The 19,484-nt window shown below is 41.1% G+C and overlaps 1 protein-coding gene across 1 annotated transcript; it reads right to left on the bottom strand.

Annotated features, from left to right (window-relative positions):
• Positions 1-9,052: 9,052 nt before the first annotated feature.
• LOC109890868 (protein APCDD1-like) lies at positions 9,053-12,201 on the bottom strand. The gene is given in 4 exon segments (XM_031835546.1): positions 9,053-11,065; positions 11,067-11,141; positions 11,431-11,950; positions 12,116-12,201. Coding segments are annotated over 4 exon segments (1,374 nt in total). The 3' UTR covers positions 9,053-10,372.
• Positions 12,202-19,484: the final 7,283 nt, after the last annotated feature.

Here is a 19,484-nt window from a genome sequence, read left to right as displayed (position 1 = left end):
CAGTGTAACACTATAAATCAAATCAAATTTATTTATATAGCCCTTCGTACATCAGCTGATATCTCAAAGTGCTGTACAGAAACCCAGCCTAAAACCCCAAACAGCAAGCAATGCAGGTGTAGAAGCACGGTGGCTAGGAAAAACTCCCTAGAAAGGCCAAAACCTAGGAAGAAACCTAGAGAGGAAACAGGTTATGTGGGGTGGCCAGTCCTCTTCTGGCTGTGCCGGGTGGAGATTATAACAGAACATGGCCAAGATGTTCAAATGTTCATAAATTACCAGCATGGTCAAATAATAATAAGGCAGAACAGTTGAAACTGGAGCAGCAGCACGGCCAGGTGGACTGGGGACAGCAAGGAGTCATCATGTCAGGTAGTCCTGAGGCATGGTCCTAGGGCTCAGGTCCTCCAAGAAAGAGAGAATTACAGAGAGCACACTTAAATTCACACAGGACACCAAATAGGACAGGAGAAGTACTCCAGACATAACAAACTGACCCTAGCCCCCCGACACATAAACTACTGCAGCATAAATACTGGAGGCTGAGACAGGAGGGGTCAGGAGACACTGTGGCCCCACCCGAGGACACCCCCGGACAGGGCCAAACAGGAAGTATAGCTTCCGTCCCTCTCCTCGCCCCTACCTGGGCTCGAACCAAGAACACATCGACAACAGCCACACTTGAAGCAGCGTTACCCATCGCTCCACAAAAGCCGTGGAGCAAAGGGAATAACTACTCCAAGCCTCAGAGCGATTGACTTTTGAAACGCTATTAGCGCGCACCCCGCTAACTAGCTAGCCATTTCACATCGGTTACACCAGCCATTAGGCTGATAGGCTTGAAGTCCTAAACAGCGCTGTGCTTGCGAAGAGCTGCTGGAAAAACGCACGAAAGTGCAGTTTGAATGAATGCTTACGAGCCTGCTGCTGCCTACCATCGCTCAGTCAGACTGCTCTATCAAATCATAGACTTAATTATAACATAACACACAGAAATACAAGCCTTTGGTCATTAATATGGTCGAATCCAGAAACTATCGTTTTGAAAACAAAACGTTTATTATTTGAGTGAAATACGGAACCGTTCAGTATTTTATCTAACGGGTGTCATCCCTAAGTCTACATATTCTTGTTACATTGCACAACCTTCAATGTTATGTCATAATTACGTAAAATTCTGGCAAATTAGTTCGGAATGAGCCAGGCTGCCCAAACTGTTGCATATACCCTGACTCTGCGTGCAATGAAAGCAAGAGAAGTGACACAATTTCCCTGGTTAATATTACCTGCTAACCTGGATTTCTTTTAGCTAAATATGCAGGTTTAAAAATATATACTTCTGTGTATTGATTTTAAGAAAGGCATTGGTGTTTATGGTTAGGTACAGTCGTCCAACGATTGTGCTTCTTTCGCAAATGCGCTTTTGTTAAATCATCCCCCAGCGTTGCATCGATTATATGCAATGCAGGACACACTAGATAAACTAGTAATATCATCAACCATGTGTAGTTATAACTAGTGATTATGATTGATTGATTGTTTTTTATAAGATAAGTTTAATGCTAGCTAGCAACTTACCTTGTCTTCTACTGCATTCGCGTAACAGGCAGGCTCCTCGTGGATTGCAATGAGAGGCAGGTGGTTGGAGCGATGGACTAGTTAACTGTACTGTTGCAAGAATGGATCCCCCGAGCTGACAAGGTGAAAATCTGTCATTCTGCCCCTGAACAAAGCAGTTGACCCACCGTTCCTAGGCCGTCATTGAAAATAAGAATGTGTTCTTAACTGACTTGCCTAGTTAAATAAAGATTAAATAAAGGTATAAAAAAAATTGGCGCCCAAAAATACAGATTTCCGATTGTTATGAAAATTTGATATCGGCCCTAATTAAATCGGCCATTCCGATTAATCAGTCGACCTCTAGCCTCAACTCTAACCTAAATCCAATGAACAATTAAGTAATTAATGTACCCCTCCCCCCACTACATGGCAGAAAGGTAGGCCTAACTTGAAGCCTGACCTAGAGTTAATGTTATTTTGAATGACATCGGCAGAAGGGTTGAACCAAGATATGGAGATGAAGCGAAGCGAAGGTTAAGGTTAGGGTCATGGTTAGAGTTAGGGTTGAGCTTGGAGTTGATATGAAGCTAGGGTTAGGGTTGAGGCTATGTTTAGCATTGAGCTGGAATATGGACATGAAGCTAGGATTAGGGCGTCAACCCTAGTCATAACTCTAACCTTAGTCCAATTAACAATTAATAAATGTACCCCTCCCCCCACTACATGGCTGAAAGGTAGACCTCACTTGAAGCCTGTTATGTGCTTTTGAGTGACAACCGCAGAAAGGTTGAGGCTAGAAACAAAATTCACCCATGGGATTGTTCAACAGACCCTCCCGATGAACGCAAGCCTATATCTGAACATGTGAATTTGACTCTTCACAGTGGAAACTTGGTCCCACAGAGAACAAGGCTTTTCTTTCATAGACAAGCATTACCTGTTGACTGCGATTGAGCTAGCTAACCGTCCTTGCAAACAACCAATCGTCACCTTATGGGGATGCCCTGTATTGAGGTTCAGCTTCCTGTGGAAACAGGAAGTGCCTTAATTCATCCTCAACATGGTCCTTCATTCTCTCTGCAGTTACACCATTTCCCACTTCTGCTGAGGAGGGTACATTGTGTTATAGGCTGGCTTAACTGTGAGCATTCTAATCAAATGCATCAAAATAGATATTGCTCTGTGTTTTACTCTGAGTTATGCTCCAAAAGTTGGAGATGCATAGCAATGCCTAATGTATGAGCCATATGACAGTTAGTTCTCAAATAGCAGCACTCCTATCCAGTAACTGGGCAGTCAAACTTGGACCATTGTTTGGAAAGCTCCTTTAATGGAAGAATCCCACCTTTACTGTAGTACTGAGGTGACTATTTTATCTTAAGGATTAATAATTGAAAATGATATGAAAATTAAACATGATTAATAATGATTATGATTCATTTCAAAATCATTATTTATGACTAATTATTAATTTCACAGCCAACTCTTTTTTTCTTTTGAAAGTTTGGCATTAATGTATCATGATATAAATGATTTCTCATGCAGTTCAATGGTTAATCAATATAACACATCTAGTGGAAATATTTAAAAAGAGAAAGAAGCTCCAAGGACAGACTATACAAAAAAGATAAAAACAGACACGCGTATGCAATAATTACAGCAATATCTTCCTTTTTAATATCAAAATTAGTAAATCAATGACAATAAATATGGTTTGTATGTCTTCTCTCTACAATGAGTTCACCAATGTTATATTGGAGGATATTGGGCAGCAGTACGCTTGTGGGCACTCCAACATTGTGAGGAAAATGTATAAAAGCATTCTGAACTGGGGTCTAATTAGTGCACTGGTCATGTCTGGTTTTCCTCCTATCAAAAATGGACACAGATCATAGATCATAGATCAGGACCAATGAGAATCAATTTGCTTCTTGTCAACACCTGTTGACAAGACGCAAGTTTGCGTTTCCTCCATGATATCCAGTTCCTGATTTGCACAACCTGAAGTCGATTGGAATGTCTGTTGCTTGTGCTTTGAAGGTATTGTTTTTTTGTGCTTTGTTTGTTAGAAAATATACTGCATTATTGGTGGAATTCCGACCCGAGTTAAATGTGCGTAAATGGAACATACAGTACTTCCCTTTTTATGCACTTTTCTCTACCCGTATTCTGACCTTAAAGTTAAGCATGAGAATAGCCTGCTATTCACCAGCTATTCGTTTAGGGTGGAGATCAAATAAATGAAGGTGTTGCAGAGGTATCTACAGATACGCTGTATTCTGACCTTGACTTAACTAATAATTCAACCACATTTACCTGTGAGGAAACCATGAATAAGGTCTAGCGAACCTACTGGTTCCAGGTGGAAAAAGCCTCTACTAGATTTTTTCTGATTGAGATAACAACATTCTCCATGCACTGTAATTTATAACTTAATTAGAGCTTGATAAATGAGTAATCAGTTGAATAAGTAACATTTAAATGTCACTTTTATATCTATTTAACCTTAAAATCGCTGGAGAGAAATGTGAAACCAGTCATATGCCAGAAAACTGAAGCATATAAACTTTCCAACATTAAAGTTTATGAAATGCCGTGCCTTTTTTCAGAATTTAAATTGTATGGCCTTTTAACTTGCAAAGATGGCATCCTGGTCTCATAGACTAGATGTAACATAGTAAACGTAAATCCTGGACACTCAAATTAGAATGATGTATTACGTTTGGTAGGTTACACAAGACAAAAGGTTACTTGAGGCAAGCATTTTAGTGAGGTGGGTGTATAATGCAAACATCTAGCAACCCAAGGGTTGCATGTTCAAATCTCATCATGGACAATTTTAGCTAATTAGCAACTTTACACCTACTTAGCATGTTAGCTAACCCTAACCTTAACCCCTAGCTTTGCTAACGTTAGCCATCTAACTTTACTTTAGAGCTAACTTTATCATTAGCCACCTAGCCATCAAGCTACATTTAGCCACAACTAATTTAATTGGTATCATATATATTCCAAATTCATAACAGATCATACGAAATGGATGATGGGCATCCACCAATTAATACAGTGCCTTCAGAAAGTATTCACAGCCCTTGACTTTTTCCCCATTTTGTTGAGTTACAGCCTGATTTTTTTTTAAAATGTATTCAGTTGAGATCTTTTGTTACTGGCATAGACACAATACCCCATAATGTCAAAGTGGAATACAAATTAATAAAAAATGAAAAGCTGAAATGTCAATAAGTCTTCAACTCAGTTTAACCTCTTGAAGCTAGGGGGCACTATTTTTATGTTTGGAAAAATAACGTTCCCAAAGTAAACAGCCTATTTCTCATGACCATATGCTAGAATATGCATATAATTGACAGATTAGGATAGAAAATACTCTAAAGTTTCCAAAACTGTCAAAATATTGTCTGTGAGTATAACAGAACTGATATTGCAGGCGAAAGCCTGAGGAAAACCCAATCAGGAAGTGCCTCTTATTTTGAAACCTCTGTGTTCCTATGCATGCCTATCCTCCATTTAAAGGGATATCAACCAGAGTCCTTTTTCTGTGGCTTCCCTAAGGTGTCAACAGTCTTTAGACATAGTTTCAGGCTTTTATTTTGAAAAATGAGCATGAAGGATTACATTGCGTAAGTGGAGAGGTGGGGGCTCTCAGAGTGAGTTTGTGCGCAATTGAGTAAAGCGGCCATTGTTCCTCCCGCTGTTATGGAAAAAGCTACACACTCGGTTGATATATTATCGAATATATATTTTAAAAACTACCTGAGGAATGATTATAAAAAACGTTTGACATGTTTCTGTGGACATTATGAAGAATATTTGGAATTTCCGTCTGTGTTGTCGTGACCGCTCTTTCCTGTGGATTTCTGAACATAACGCGACAAACAAACGTCGGTATTTTGGGTATAAAAATTATCTTTATGGAACAAAAGGAACATTTGCCGTGTAACTGGGAGTCTCATGAGTGAAAACATCCGAAGATCATCAAAGGTAAACAATTAATTTGATTGCTTTTCTGATTTTAGTGACCAAGCTTCCTGATGCTAAGTGTACATAATGCTATGCTAGGCTATCAATAAACTTACACAAACGCTTGGATTGCTTTTGCTGTAAAGCATAATTTCAAAATCTGAGACGACAGGGTGATTAACAAAATTGCACTTGTGATTTCATGAATATGAATATTTTTTGGTAATATTATTTGACTGTTTGATTATTTGGCTATGCTATTCAGCGGTTGCTGACGAAAATGATCCCGCTACAGGGATGTGTGCGTCAAGAAGTTAATGGCTGTGATAGGAGAAAACTGAGGATGGATCAACAACATTGTAGTTACTCCACAATGTTAACCTAATTGAGTGAAAAGAAGGAAGCCTGTACAGAATAAAAATATTAAAAAAAATGCATCCTGTTTATTTACTATGCAAGTCAAACAAATTCTCATTTACAATGACAGCCGACTGAGGAACTGTGGGTTAACTGCCTTGTTCATGCGCAGAACAACAGATTTTTACCTCATCAGCTCAGGGATTCTATCCAGCAATCTTTCGGTTATTGGCCAAACGCTCTAACCCCTAGGCTACCTGCCACCCCTGTTTGCAAACAAGGCACCAAGGTAATACTGCAAAAAATGAGGCAAAGCAATTAACTTTTTTGTCCTGAATACAAAGTGTTATGTTTGGGGCAAATCCAATACAACACATTAAGGAGTACCACTCCCCATATTTTCAAACATGGCTGCATCATGTTATGGATACAGTATGCTTGGAGAATTTTTCAGGATAAAAAAAAGAAACGGAATGGAGCTTTTTGGACCAGAATCTCTCTTGGCAGAATCTGTTTTGAAGCTGAATTGGACTATTATCGAACTTTGCATCTATGTCCACATGGTTAAAAGTGATTTAGCTCCATCATGTCTAACTAGCATCCACTTTTCATATTTTGTAAACCTATTTTTTCCTACCATGTTTTTGTGTTTAGGATTTGTATTTAGTAATGGACACTTTTTTTTTACATAGAGGAAAACCTGTCTCAGTCTCCTTTCCACCAGACACTGGGAGATTAATTCCCCTTTCAGCAGGACAATAACCTAAATCACAAGGCCAAATCTACTTGAGTTGCTTCCTAAAGAAGACCGTGAATGTTCCTGAGTGGCCGAGTTACAGTTTTTACTTAAATCTGCTTGAAAATCTATAGCAACCATTTTAAAAATGGTTGTCTAGCAATGATCAACAACCAATTTTTACAGAACTTGAAGAATTTTGAATAGAATAATGGGCAAACATTGTACAATCCAGGTGTGCAAAGCTCTTAGTGACTTACCCAGAAAGACTCACAGCTGTAATCACTACCAAAGTGGATTCTAACATGTATCGTCTCAGGGCGGGGAATACTTATTTAAATGAGATTCGCTATATTTGCTAACATTTCTAAAAACATGTTTTCAGTTTGTCATTATGGGGTATTGTGTTTAGATGGGTGAGAAATCAAATCTATTTAATAAATTTTGAATTCAGCTGTAACACAACAAAATGTGGAATAAGTCGAGGGGTATGAATACTTTCTGAAATGTATCATACTAATTAGAGTGTTCCGGATTTACATTTACTATGTTACGTCTAACCATGAGTCCAGGTTGGGGATAAACACTCTCAAATGTCTTTATTTTAGGCTATCCCGACTTTCTCAGTTTGCTATTTTCCTCATGTTAAATATTAGCCACAATCAGTATCGACCGTCAGTAAGCCTAATAACCACACATTCAACTGCCAATTTACTGTTAGTATCAGTATCAACCGTCAGTAAGCCTAATAACAACACAAATTCAACTGCCAATTTACTGTTGGTTCCCTTCAGTTGGTATATCCTACATTATCATTCCAATTAATTACATTGTTTTGTTTACCTTCATTTGCTTCCTCTGTAAACTCCGTCACGGATCATTAGTAACAGTTAAGAATATTGAAAAGGTAGGCTAATTAAATCGTTATGGGACTGAGCACAGACCAAGCTGTAACAGTTTGAACCCTGGCTTGGCTTGTAATCACACAATTCCATGGTTAATACAGGCAATATACAAGGGTATAGCCTACTATTGTACAGTATTCTCCCTAATATAATTATATGTACACTAATCTTCCAACATTAACATGGGTTGAAGATATGAATGTGGGATGAACTTTCAGGATGAACCAAACCATTCTACATTTTACCAATCAATATATACAGTACCAGTCAAAAGTTTGGACACACCTACTCAAGGGTTTTTCTTTATTTTGACTATTTTCTACATTGTAAAATAATAGTGAAGACATCAAACTAGGAAATAACACATATGGAAGGAGTTATGTTGTAATGAAAAAAGTGTTAAACAAATCAAAATATATTTTATATTCTTCAAAGTAACTTTTGACTGGTACTGTATTTTGTGCATAAAGGCTCTCCAAACCTGTTTTTTTTATTATTCATCGATTATTTCATAAACCTAAATAATCTACAAAATCTGAATATTTTCAATCTACCAATTGGTGCTGAAACGGATATGAATATGCATGTATTTAGATGGCTTTCTCATTGATCACTAATATTCGGAGTCCGTTCTCGCAATATGTTCTGTTGACAAAATTCTAACTAAAAGGTACACCGTATTTAAAGGGATGGCCAGGGTTGGGTAGGTTACTTTCTAATTGTAATTCATTACTGTTACTAGTTATCTATCCAAATTTGTAATCAGTAACATAACTTTTGGATTACCCAAACTCAAACAGTGTTACTTTTAGATCACTTTCCCCTTAAGAGGCATTAGAAGAAGACAAAAATGTATGATACCAATTGAACGACATCTTTTGCAGAATAAATCAATGTTAAAGTTTACATAGCTGGCCATATATGAATGTTACATTTTACTTTATGGGTTGGTTATGTAGGTTTCTTATAACCCATCGCTTTCTACTACATATAATAATACGATTAAATCTTTACATTAAAAAGTTATTCCAATAAGTGTTATACTTAATTAATCTTCAAGAATAGGACTTGGAAATATGGAAATCTAGATTAGCCAAATTGTTTTACCTGAGCATGACCCCAAAACTAAGGATTTATTAGCTAGCCCAACTCTGTTGTTTATGATTTTGTTGTCATGGAGGACTGATTGGGCTCATTGATTCGAGTTGAAAAATAAATGCAGCGCACATGGAATGGCATGATTTGAACACTACTGAAGAAAAAAAGCCCCACTTGTATTCCATAGGCTTGGATCCGCACTGTGCAGCTGCTGCTCAAGCGCATTTTTTACTGGCTGTCCACTGGTATCAAAAACAATGATTGATAGGCAGCTTAAACTTCTAGAATTCAACCATTATTGGGTTCAAATACACATTTAGATTTGTGAACAGCCATCCACAACAACCACAATCCGTACGGCGCCAATAGCTAAATGAGAGAGGAGCAGTGTGATTCACATCAATGCATTATGTAGATATCAATAATAAGTTATATTCGTATCGCCGTAGACTAAACCACTGCTGTCATCCTTACCTCCAAGCATTTTTTCAAGTTGGATAATCTTTAGATGCCGACAGCACTCAAACCATTGTAAGACATCGCTTGGACTGTAGCCTACAAAAGCCTATTCCTTCTCTTTTCCCGCGATCCATCAAACACATTTGGTGTGTCATCATAGTGGTCTCTGACTTGTGGTCAGACTCGCTCAGATGGAACAAATTTAAACTAGTGCCTTTTTTCAATGCTGATTTGAATGTCATTGAGCGAACAGATGAGTGTCAAAGATTTAATCATCTAGTTTTTCAAAAGTATCTGTAATCTGATTACAATATTTTTTGATGGTAACGTAATGGATTACAGTTATCGTTTTTAGTAATCCCCATGTAATCCGTTACTCTCCAACCCTGGGAATGGCTTAACATAAATGTACTGAAAACCCATCGAGATAGATAGAGAACTCATCTTTTTATCTGTGCCATCATAGAGTCTGTGATAGCATGTTTTACAAGCATTTCGCTACACTCGCATTAACATCTGCTAACCATGTGTATGTGACAAATAAAACTTGATTTGATTTGAGCATGGGCGGCTCCATTGAGGTTATCTCCGTTTTGAAGTAGTCTATTTTCTTCTTTATGATTGGCTGATCCCTCCTGATAACCTGATTGGACATAACTCTAACAGGTCACCAGGAGGGATCAGCCAATGAAGTTGGAAGTCCCACCAAGTTGACTACATTAAAATGGTGGAAGCCCTCAATGGTGCTGCCCATGCTTATATGGCCTTTTGGCAGCTAGAAGCCTCTATCATTCTCTATGTGAAAACCCTATTGAATGAAAATTCCATGAGAAAATCTGTTGGCCAGTAAGTGGGGAGGGTTTTCATTGGATTAATTACATTTATTTGGAGCGCGGAAGGTAGCTACACCTGCAGAGAGCGTTACGTGACGGAATAAGGTAAGTCTGAATACCAAATACTGAGAAGTACATAGGAAACGCACGCCTTTCCTAAGTCTGAATCTGCCTCTCTTTAGAAAAGGAACGCTTATGTGACTTAAACATTTGCCAAAAGGCATCTCCGGTTTAAAAGAAAACAAAATGAGACACATATAATATGATAGATATGCAACATGGATACACTGACAGTCTATGTTCAGTTTTCTTGAAGATGGCTTTGGCCATCTATTATGTGGTCTGGATATTATCTTGATATTGAGGAGGAGCACATGGAGTTTCCTTATAGACCGCGAGCAGCTCCAGCATCGTTTGTGTGTTCTTCTCCAATGTTCAGGTTGTCTCTAGAACACACAGTACCAACCCCACAGTAAAGAGACCAGTACTAGGACAAAGAAAGGGAGCCGTGGTAGGTTATTGGTTCTACTAGCTGCTAGCTTGAGCTGGTTGGTGTGGCGATGCGACGTGGGGGTGTCTTCCTCGCAACAATGCACCAGGGCGGCCTGGTAAGACGTGGGCCTCTTCTGGGGCCGGTCAGGGCTGGAGCCATCCGTCGGCCTCTCCCCGATGAACAGCAGAGTGCGCCGTCGATGGTCCAGCTCCGTCTTGAACAGCTCATACTCCTTGTGCGGCAGCTTGATCCCCAGGACGGTACACCCATCCGTGGGGGTCACGTCCTGCTCCACTCCCACCTCCCACCCCCCTGCCTTTCCGCAGCTGCCCCGCCTAGTCTCGTTGAGCACCCTGGCCGTGGCCCCTTCCAGAACCGTGACTCTGGCCCGGGTTACCTTGAAGACGAACTCAGTCCCTCCCGCCACTTTGGCTGAGGGGCCTCCCTGGGCGTAGTGGCCTGAAGCCCACAGGGTGAAGGTGGGCTGGCTGCAAGTGGGTTCCGAGTAGTGGCGGTAGAGGCCTTCCCAGGAATGCTCATCTGGGCGGAAGGTGAAGTCTCGGGTGAGGAAGAGGACGGCGGGCCGGGCTTCGCAACGTTGGCTAACCCATCGGCCGTCCAAGGACAGAGGCGTTGCTGCAGGGACATGGGGTAACACGGGGGGGGCGCTGTTCTGAGGCCCGGAACAGCAAGGCGCACGCTGGGCAGGGGTGGATGTGGTGCTGGTGGAAATAGATATAGAAAGGTTAGGGTTATACAGTAGAACTGTCATCCAAAATGCCAGGCTATTATGAAGCCTTGTATTGACCATAAAGAGTATGCTTGTTTGGAGATTGGGACACTGTTTTATGTTTCAGTTAGTTAGTTTATCACTGGAAGGTATTCAGCATCAGATGAAGAATGGATAGAGAGAGAATTACCAAATTCACTTACAATGTCTTGAAATACATTTGAATAAAATCCCTGCCTTGATCTACATGTATCTTATTAATGGGGAGTCCGTAATCTCACCATAGCATTCTGCAGTGGCTGTTGGTAGCCCATTGGTCGATAGTATGTCCTCTGGGTCCAGTCTGTGTGCACGTCCCCAAGGAAGAGCTCCTGAACCAGACCTCCATGGGGCTGATGCTGGGTCTCCACTCTCACCAAGCCCAACTCCATCATCGAGTACCCCGAGGCACCCAGACAGTCCCTCCCTGCCCGGGCATTGTACAGCTCGTACAGGCGCCCGGGCACCATGCCACCCAAGGTGAGGCCCACACACACGGAGGGTAGACGGGCTGCCAGCTGGTGCATTGCGCCTGGGCTGTGGATGACAATGCCCACTTTGTGGAGGTGGTGCTCCGTCTTGGTGGCACCCCGGGTGATCCAGGAAGCCTGGCGCAGACGGAGCTTGCCCCGGACCACCAGAGAGTATGCGGGCTCCTCGCACCCACTGTCAGTGTAGTAGTGTTGCAGGGCTTTGAACAGGTGGCTTGGGTAGAAGGTGTAGGAACGGGTCAGGAACTCAGGGCCAGGCCGAACTTCACATCTACTCAGGAGAAAGAGGTTGAAGGGTTGTCAGTTTCATTTTAGCAGCTAGCTGGATGGATGATTGTTTGATTTGAATGAAATGTGATGAAGTAATTAATTATCTAGTTGTCTTATGCAAACAACAACCTTCTGAATCACCTTTAGGCTCATTGACCGAGCACACCTCCACAAAGACAAAAAAAGGTGAGAGTTGTGGAAGAGTTTCCCATATTCATCATTAGATGGACGTGATAGATATAAATGGTGCATATTCAGGAAATAGCCTGTACCGTTCTAAACTTTATTTGGACAACACTTGCCTTGTTGACACCCAGCTGCCCTCCAGTCTTGGGGGAATGTCGGCTGTGATTCTGATGCCGTCCTGCAGGTGGGGATACTGACACTGTGGCTCCCATTCCAGGCTAGTCGTGTGGTTGGAGAAAGATCCAAAGAGGGCTATGGGTACCTCCCAGAGCTTACTACCCGACACAAGATCAGCTAGAACCAAGAAAAATAAGAACACTCCCGGTTATCACTCTGTCAATCGGATAAACACAGTTTATTTTTACCCCATACTATTTATACGAATCAGAAACACAAAATAATATGCTTATAAGATGATTATCCACCTCGTCCATCATAAATCAGGGGTTACCCACAGAACAACTAATAGCCAAAGGAAGTTATTCACTCCCTGGGATTTTCAGGTCCAAACAAGATTTGGTTGACTGGAAGCAGTTTGAGGGTTCACATTTCTGTAACTGTCCATGTAATGAGATGTGATGGGCTCCATTACAGGCCATATACAGATTTGAATCAGACCTTGGCCACATCCACCAAGAGGACCTTTTCTAGGTTTGACACATCTATCAGCCAGCAGCTGAGCTCCAACTCCAACTCACATTTTCCCGATATGTGTGTGTGTGTGATATCTACATTGTGAAATTGAAATTGAAGTTTTAGACATGATTTGACACTTTTTATGTACTTTCACTGTGTTGGAATTATCATAGCTCAATCAAGAGTAGCACACACAAACATGACATTATGGTACATTTACTCCTATCAAAAGCAATATATTTTACTCAATTTTATCAACATAAGGTATCTGACGCATGTACATCTGCAATCTCTTTCTTTATTTTGACTGCTATAGCCACACATGGTGATGTACCTATGTACTCGTTTATGTGCATCGATTGGCCTGCCTTGGATGGAGCAAGGCCCACAATTTTAACAGAGACCAAGACAATCGTGCCCGAGTTGATTTCTTTGATTGAACCCAAATGATGCGAGCGTGAGGAGAGGGAACGATATCCAGCACGAAGATTACTCACTGGTAATAGGACGCTATGGCTCAGGTTTCAGTCTCCCCAGCCAAATGTCAAACAACAAGGGGATGAGTCCCCATTGACACCCACTAGTTTTCCCTCACCCACCCTGTTCTTTCTCTTTTTCTATATCTGTTCCCCTCTTGTTCTGTCTTGTTTTCCTTTCCCTTAGTCCCTCTTCGTCGCTCTCTCTTTTTTTGTCGCTCTGCTGTCTCTCTCTCTCTGTGTCCTTATGTTGTCCCCCCTCTTTCTTTTGCTCTCTCTCTATGCACATATTATATTCATCCCTTTACATTTGTGTGTATTTGTGTGTAAAAGGTAGTTGTGGATTTGTTAGATATTACTGCATAGTCGGAACTAGGAGCACAAGTATTTCGCTACACTCACATTAACACCTGCTAACCATGTGTATGTGACCAATAAAATTTGATTTGATTTGTCTTTGTCTGTTCTCCCCCACCCCGGGGGTTGGTGGGCTTTGTCATGGCCCTGTGGACAGCTTTATGAATGTTCTCTGGTTCGGCTACCGGAGGTTCGTCTCTATGTCCCATGTTTGTCCCAGATAAAGCTCACTTCGCTGCCCGAGTCGCCACCAAGGCATCCTACTAGTTTGCACTTTTCAGCTACTTCTTTGATTGGAGAGAAACCAATGTTTACTCAAAATCAGCCAATCTACTTCCTTTTAAATCTTTAGGAGAGTAATTGGACAGCTTTAATTTTCTGTGTCAATGTCAGTCAGGGGATGTTTGTTCCTTAGATGTTGGAATGGTTTCTGCGTGTCATTGAAGCTGCCTTATAGGCATTGTGCCAGACTCACTTAGATACTCTCTCTGCTCAGCATGATGTTTGGTTTGGGAGATAGTGATCAAAGTACATTCGTTAATATACAAAATAATTGTCCAAAGCAGAATAAACATGGTGTCACAACTTCCGCCAAAGTTGGTGCCTTTCCTTGTTCGGGCAGCATTCGGTGGTCGTCATCACCGGCTTTCTAGCTGCCACCGATCTACGTTATTTTTCCATTTGTTTTGTCTTGATTGTACACACCTGGTTCCCATTATGTTATAATTTATTCCCTATTTAACCCTCTAGTTCCCACATGGTTTTGTGCATGTTTGTTCTTTGTTTAGTGTTCAAGACTTCTGTGAGCTGGTGTGTTTTCCCTGCGTGGAAATATTGTTGTTTTTTTCCGAGTAAAGTACATATTTTACGCAGTTCTGTGTCCTGCGCCTGACTCCGTCTTAACCGCTGCACATTGACACATGACACATGGTTGCAATTTTCCCTCCCTGAAGATGTATTTGTTTATTCTCTGTCTCCATTATTGGCGAGCACCACCGTCAAATTGACTAATTTTGTTCCCTAGAGAGGTCTTTGCTGAAATACTAATCAGGATTAATTAATTTGTTCCTCTTTGGTCATCTGACAAGTCTGTTTCAAGTTAGTAGAGAAAATGTGAATCACCACACTCTATTGAATGGACAGGACTTATGAGATATGGCTGAAGAATCTTTTAGGGTGTAATATTCAGGCCTCTGTTTTGCCAAATCTTTCTAGTGTTTTTCAGGTGAGCAGTCATTCTGTTTCTCTCCTTCCTTGGATCTCATTCCAATGGGACATATGGTTGCATTTACCAAAATAATAGAAAAAAAAAAACTGCTTTATAAAAGCTAAATTGTACAACCTGGGGTTTAAATTATTGTACTTAGTCTAAAAGGGGTGTTATTGCATGACTTGTTACAATGTAATGTAGTAGTTTTATTTTCCACAGGTTTACAACAATCTATTTTTCTTAATTTAGATTATTAAGGTAGTTGTTTCTTAATTCAATGAATACCACTGATTCTTCACCTGTGGTCAGGGGCATATTCTAATGTGTTATTCAGCGACTCCTTGGTTTGCTATGAAGCTTAGAAATGGGGAGACATTTAAACCAACCACTTTCAATTTGGAGCTATGGATGCAAGGACTGACTGTCCATGAAATGAAACTTGTAGTATTGAACATGTTTTGAAGCTATGCATTGTTTGTTAACAACAAAAAATGGAGTAAAACAACCTTATACTTTAGGTTATGATCTGGTAAAACTATTGGAATAGTAATCTCATGAGGTATTTATAACTTATTTTCTTCTAGAAGTGATGGCTATATACAGTATAATTCATTGTTATTGCCATCAAACACATAGCCATAAATAATGCATGTATCAATCCCGAATTGCCTATTTAGTTGAAATGACCAACAGCTGCACAAATTGCAGATTGTACCTTAAATTAATGTAATTTCTGGCTGACTACCAGTCCTGGCTGTAACCTATGGAGGGTGCCAGTGCACTGCCACTGAGCCTCTGCTCATCAATGGCCTCACCTGTAGTATCTGACCAGCTTGTGGTCACAGTTAGAAACTCCAGGAGACAATGCAGTGAATCAAGTGTGGTCTAACCCATAGATTGCATTCCAAAGTTACCCTCCACAGCAAGGATCAGTGATATAATAGCAGCAACACTTTAATAGACGCTAAGAGACTGTGCACTACTTTTGACCAGGGCCCATAAGTAGTAAAGTAGTACATTATAAAGGGAATAGGGTGCCATTTGGGACATTACCCTAGTCTATCAGCCCTACCGCTGTCATCCGGAAAGACAGGCATGTCTGAACCCCAGCCTAAGTCATCTTTCTACCTCCCTGGAAATTCCATCACAGGATCAATCCTACACACTGCAGACGTTGATTTATAAAAGGGATGCCATTTATGATGGACCTCTGGGCTCATATTTGTTTGTTTGTGTTTGTGATTAGGGTTTGGCAACTCGGGCTTCTCCATCTCATGTCTCATCCGCCAACTACTGGAGGCCAAGCGCAAATACTTTTTATGTACCTCTCTATTTGGATCTGTCTAGGTGCAAACACACATGAGGTGGGATCCAGGCGGTTTTTAATCCGCCACCCACGTCTTGTGGGGGAGTTGAGTGCTCGACGCCAGCCAGCCAGTCTCTCAGCCAGCCTGCTGTCAGACTCGAGTGCCTGTGGCCACTGTTCTGTGTGTTTGCCTCTCTCTGTTTTTCTCTCACTGCTCACCTTACTGCTCCAATGCTAGAGGAGAAAACCCACTTTAACTGTCCCTGAATAGCTCCTTCACACACTGCTACATGGCTTTGTGTGGAGCGTACACCTGTCTCTTGATTAGGGCAAACCTGATGAAAAAGCCATGTTTACGACTCATTTCTTTTGGATGTATTTCAGAATATTTTCTCTTTTTTACTTTCTCATCTGTCTTTGTTTCTTTTTTTTTGAGTGTGTGTCCGGGGTCTGATGAGGTACAGTTGGTCGGAAGGAAAAGCGGAAGCTTCTTTGTCTGGTGTAATGAGTCTCCCAGTCCCCTGATTACTGGGGGGGGGGGGGGGGAGTAGGGTAAAAGGGAAAGGGGATACCTAGTCAGTTGCACAACTGAATGCTTTCAGCCAAAATGTGTCTTCCACATTAACCCAATCCCTCTGAATCAGAGAGGTGCGGGGGGCTGCCTTAATCGACATCCACGTCATCCATGTGTGTTTGTGTGTGTGCATGCATGCGTCTGTAATGCATATGTGCATCTGCCTGTATTTGTGTGTGCGTGTATGTGTGCCTGCATGTATGCGTTAGTGTGTGTGGGCGTCCGTCAGTGTGTGAGAAGCTTAAGTTGAGTGGTACAGTGCAGATACACTCTGTCTCCCAGGTTGAGTTGGCACCGGCCCCATCAAGCACAGCTGCTTTTTCAGACACTGCTGCGTTGGCCTCCACAGCAAGGATCAGTGATATAATAGCAGCAACACTTTAATAGAGGGAAGTATCTCACCGCCCATGTACAGATGGATAAAAAATATCCCCAGGTATCCTCATAGGGACAAGGCTTCTAACTCATTAACATTTCCACTATATTGATACTCGGCATACTGGGCACAGACATCAATTCTACATCTAATCCACATTGGTTCAACGTAATTTCATTGAAATGACATAGAAGCAACATTGATTCAACCAGTGTGTACTCAGTGGGAATGTTGTGCATTCAGCAGTACACAACACTGATGGAAATATAACATGTAAAACAAACATGCATCTCTGACATGTAGAATCAGGAATCATGTCAGCTTTATTCATGACATTTCTATCTTCAATGTTCTGTAATGCTTGCCTAAAGCTTACTCAGCATTTCCCAGGTGCTCTTTTATCCATCAGTGGAGGCTCCTCAGAGGAGGAAGGGGAGGACCATCCTCCTCAGTGTATTTCATAAAAATAAAAATGGTAAAACATAGAAAAAGTTATCCTTTTCAGATAAAACTATACCAAATATAATAAAGTCACCAAATAATAATTAAAACACACTGTTTTGCAATGAAGGTCTACAGTAGCCTCAACAAAACTCTGTAGGGTAGCACAATGGTGTAGCCAGAGGACAGCTAGCTTATGTCCTCCTCTTGGTACATTGACTTCAAAACAACACCTAGGAGGCTCATGGTTCTCACCCCCTTCCATAGACTTACACAGTATTTATGACAACTTCCGGAGGACGTCCTCCAACCTATCAGAGCTCTTGCAGCATGAACTGAAATGGTGTCCACCCAATCAAAGGACCAGAGAATGAAATTAGTACTGAACACATAAACTACAGCTAGTTAGCACTGCAGTGCATAAAATGTGGTGAGTAGTTGGCTCAAAGAGAAAGACAATAGTAGAACAGTTTTCAACAAATGTATTTCTTAAATGCAGGAGAAGCAAGCGAGAGAGAGATTTCGTCAAATAAAATCACTTTCAGTTTCACTTACTTAGCTAGCAAATGCAGCTGGCTAGTTTAGTTACTCAAACACCCGGCTCAAACAGAGGGATGCTATGTTATCTAGCTGGCTATGACTATCCAACACCGCACTGGAACTCTTCCAAGTCAAGGTAAGCTTTTGGTTTTATTGCCACCGGGGCCCTCTGGTGTAATTGCTTACTGCCTGTACACTGTAACGTTACTGCATGATTGTAGCGGGTTTACTAACGCATTGGTTCTATTAGCTACGTTGACTAGGACGTTACTTTAGCTAATATGGGAACAATGATGTAGGCCGTGTTGTAGCGGTTATGACATGGTTTGGCTTGGAAAGTTTTTTTCGCCTGGTCACGTATGTGTGTTGTTCATTGAAGTCCACAAACGAAGGGAAAACGTGAGAGGAGAAGAGTGCATAGAAACTAGAATGAATACAACTTGGCTGCTGTGATCAGGAATGTATTCATTCTGCCGATTCTGTTTGAAAACGTTTCTTAAACGGAAGCAAACGAAACGGGTATCAACATACCTGCATTTGTCCAATAGGAACTCTTGTTTACAACAGTTGGAATAATGATTACATCCTATATACGCTACTGCAGGCAAGAGTGTGCAAGGCGGTATTGAATGTGTTACTGTCTGTGTGTCATTGTCTGTCATCTCAAATGTTTCTCTTGACCTGTGTGCGCCTATGTTGTAAACGTTCATTCATAGGCTAGGTTATAGCAACCTCATGATGGGCATAGTGAAAATGTATGTTTAATGTAGTAGCCTCAACTACAATGTTACATTGAACTGCGTGAATGGAATATGAATGACAGTCATCCAACATGCTGTAATAGAAGCTTAGCAGCTTAAATCAAATGTGACTTTGGTCTAACATGTTTATCATATTCAATGAATCTTTTTTTTTTACTTGCCTTTATTAAATTTTAAATGAAAAGTTATTGGAAATACACGATGACCTTACATACCTCTTATCATACCTCCTATCTATGGGACGGTCTGTGTGGTCAGTAAATACAACTCTGTGTCCCAAATAGAACCCTATATACTATATAGTGCACTACGTTTAACCTGAGCCCTAAGGGCCTTGGTTAAAAGTAGTGCACTATAAAGGAAATATGGTGCCATTTGGGACGCATTAAGTTTCAATGTACCAACAGCCATTCATCTCCTCAAGCTGTTACAGCCTCAGCCATTCACACTCTCTCCCTCTCAAAGACATCCTCACTGGAAACAACAAAGTCAGTCAAACCGAGATGTCTTTCTGCACGGGTTTAAGGGCGTTTCACAGGGGGCACCAGGTCGGTTTTGTTTTTTCCCCATCTCGAGTGTCCCCTCAAGTCGTATAGCCACCCATTGTTGTCTTTTCATCAAAGTTAAACCTGACTTAATCCGACGGCCCTGTTTATTTAGTCAAGGGATGAA

Source organism: Oncorhynchus kisutch, linkage group LG1 (assembly GCF_002021735.2).
Source record: "Oncorhynchus kisutch isolate 150728-3 linkage group LG1, Okis_V2, whole genome shotgun sequence".
NCBI classification, from domain to species: Eukaryota; Metazoa; Chordata; class Actinopteri; order Salmoniformes; family Salmonidae; genus Oncorhynchus; species Oncorhynchus kisutch.
This window is presented reverse-complemented; position numbering and strand designations above follow the sequence as displayed.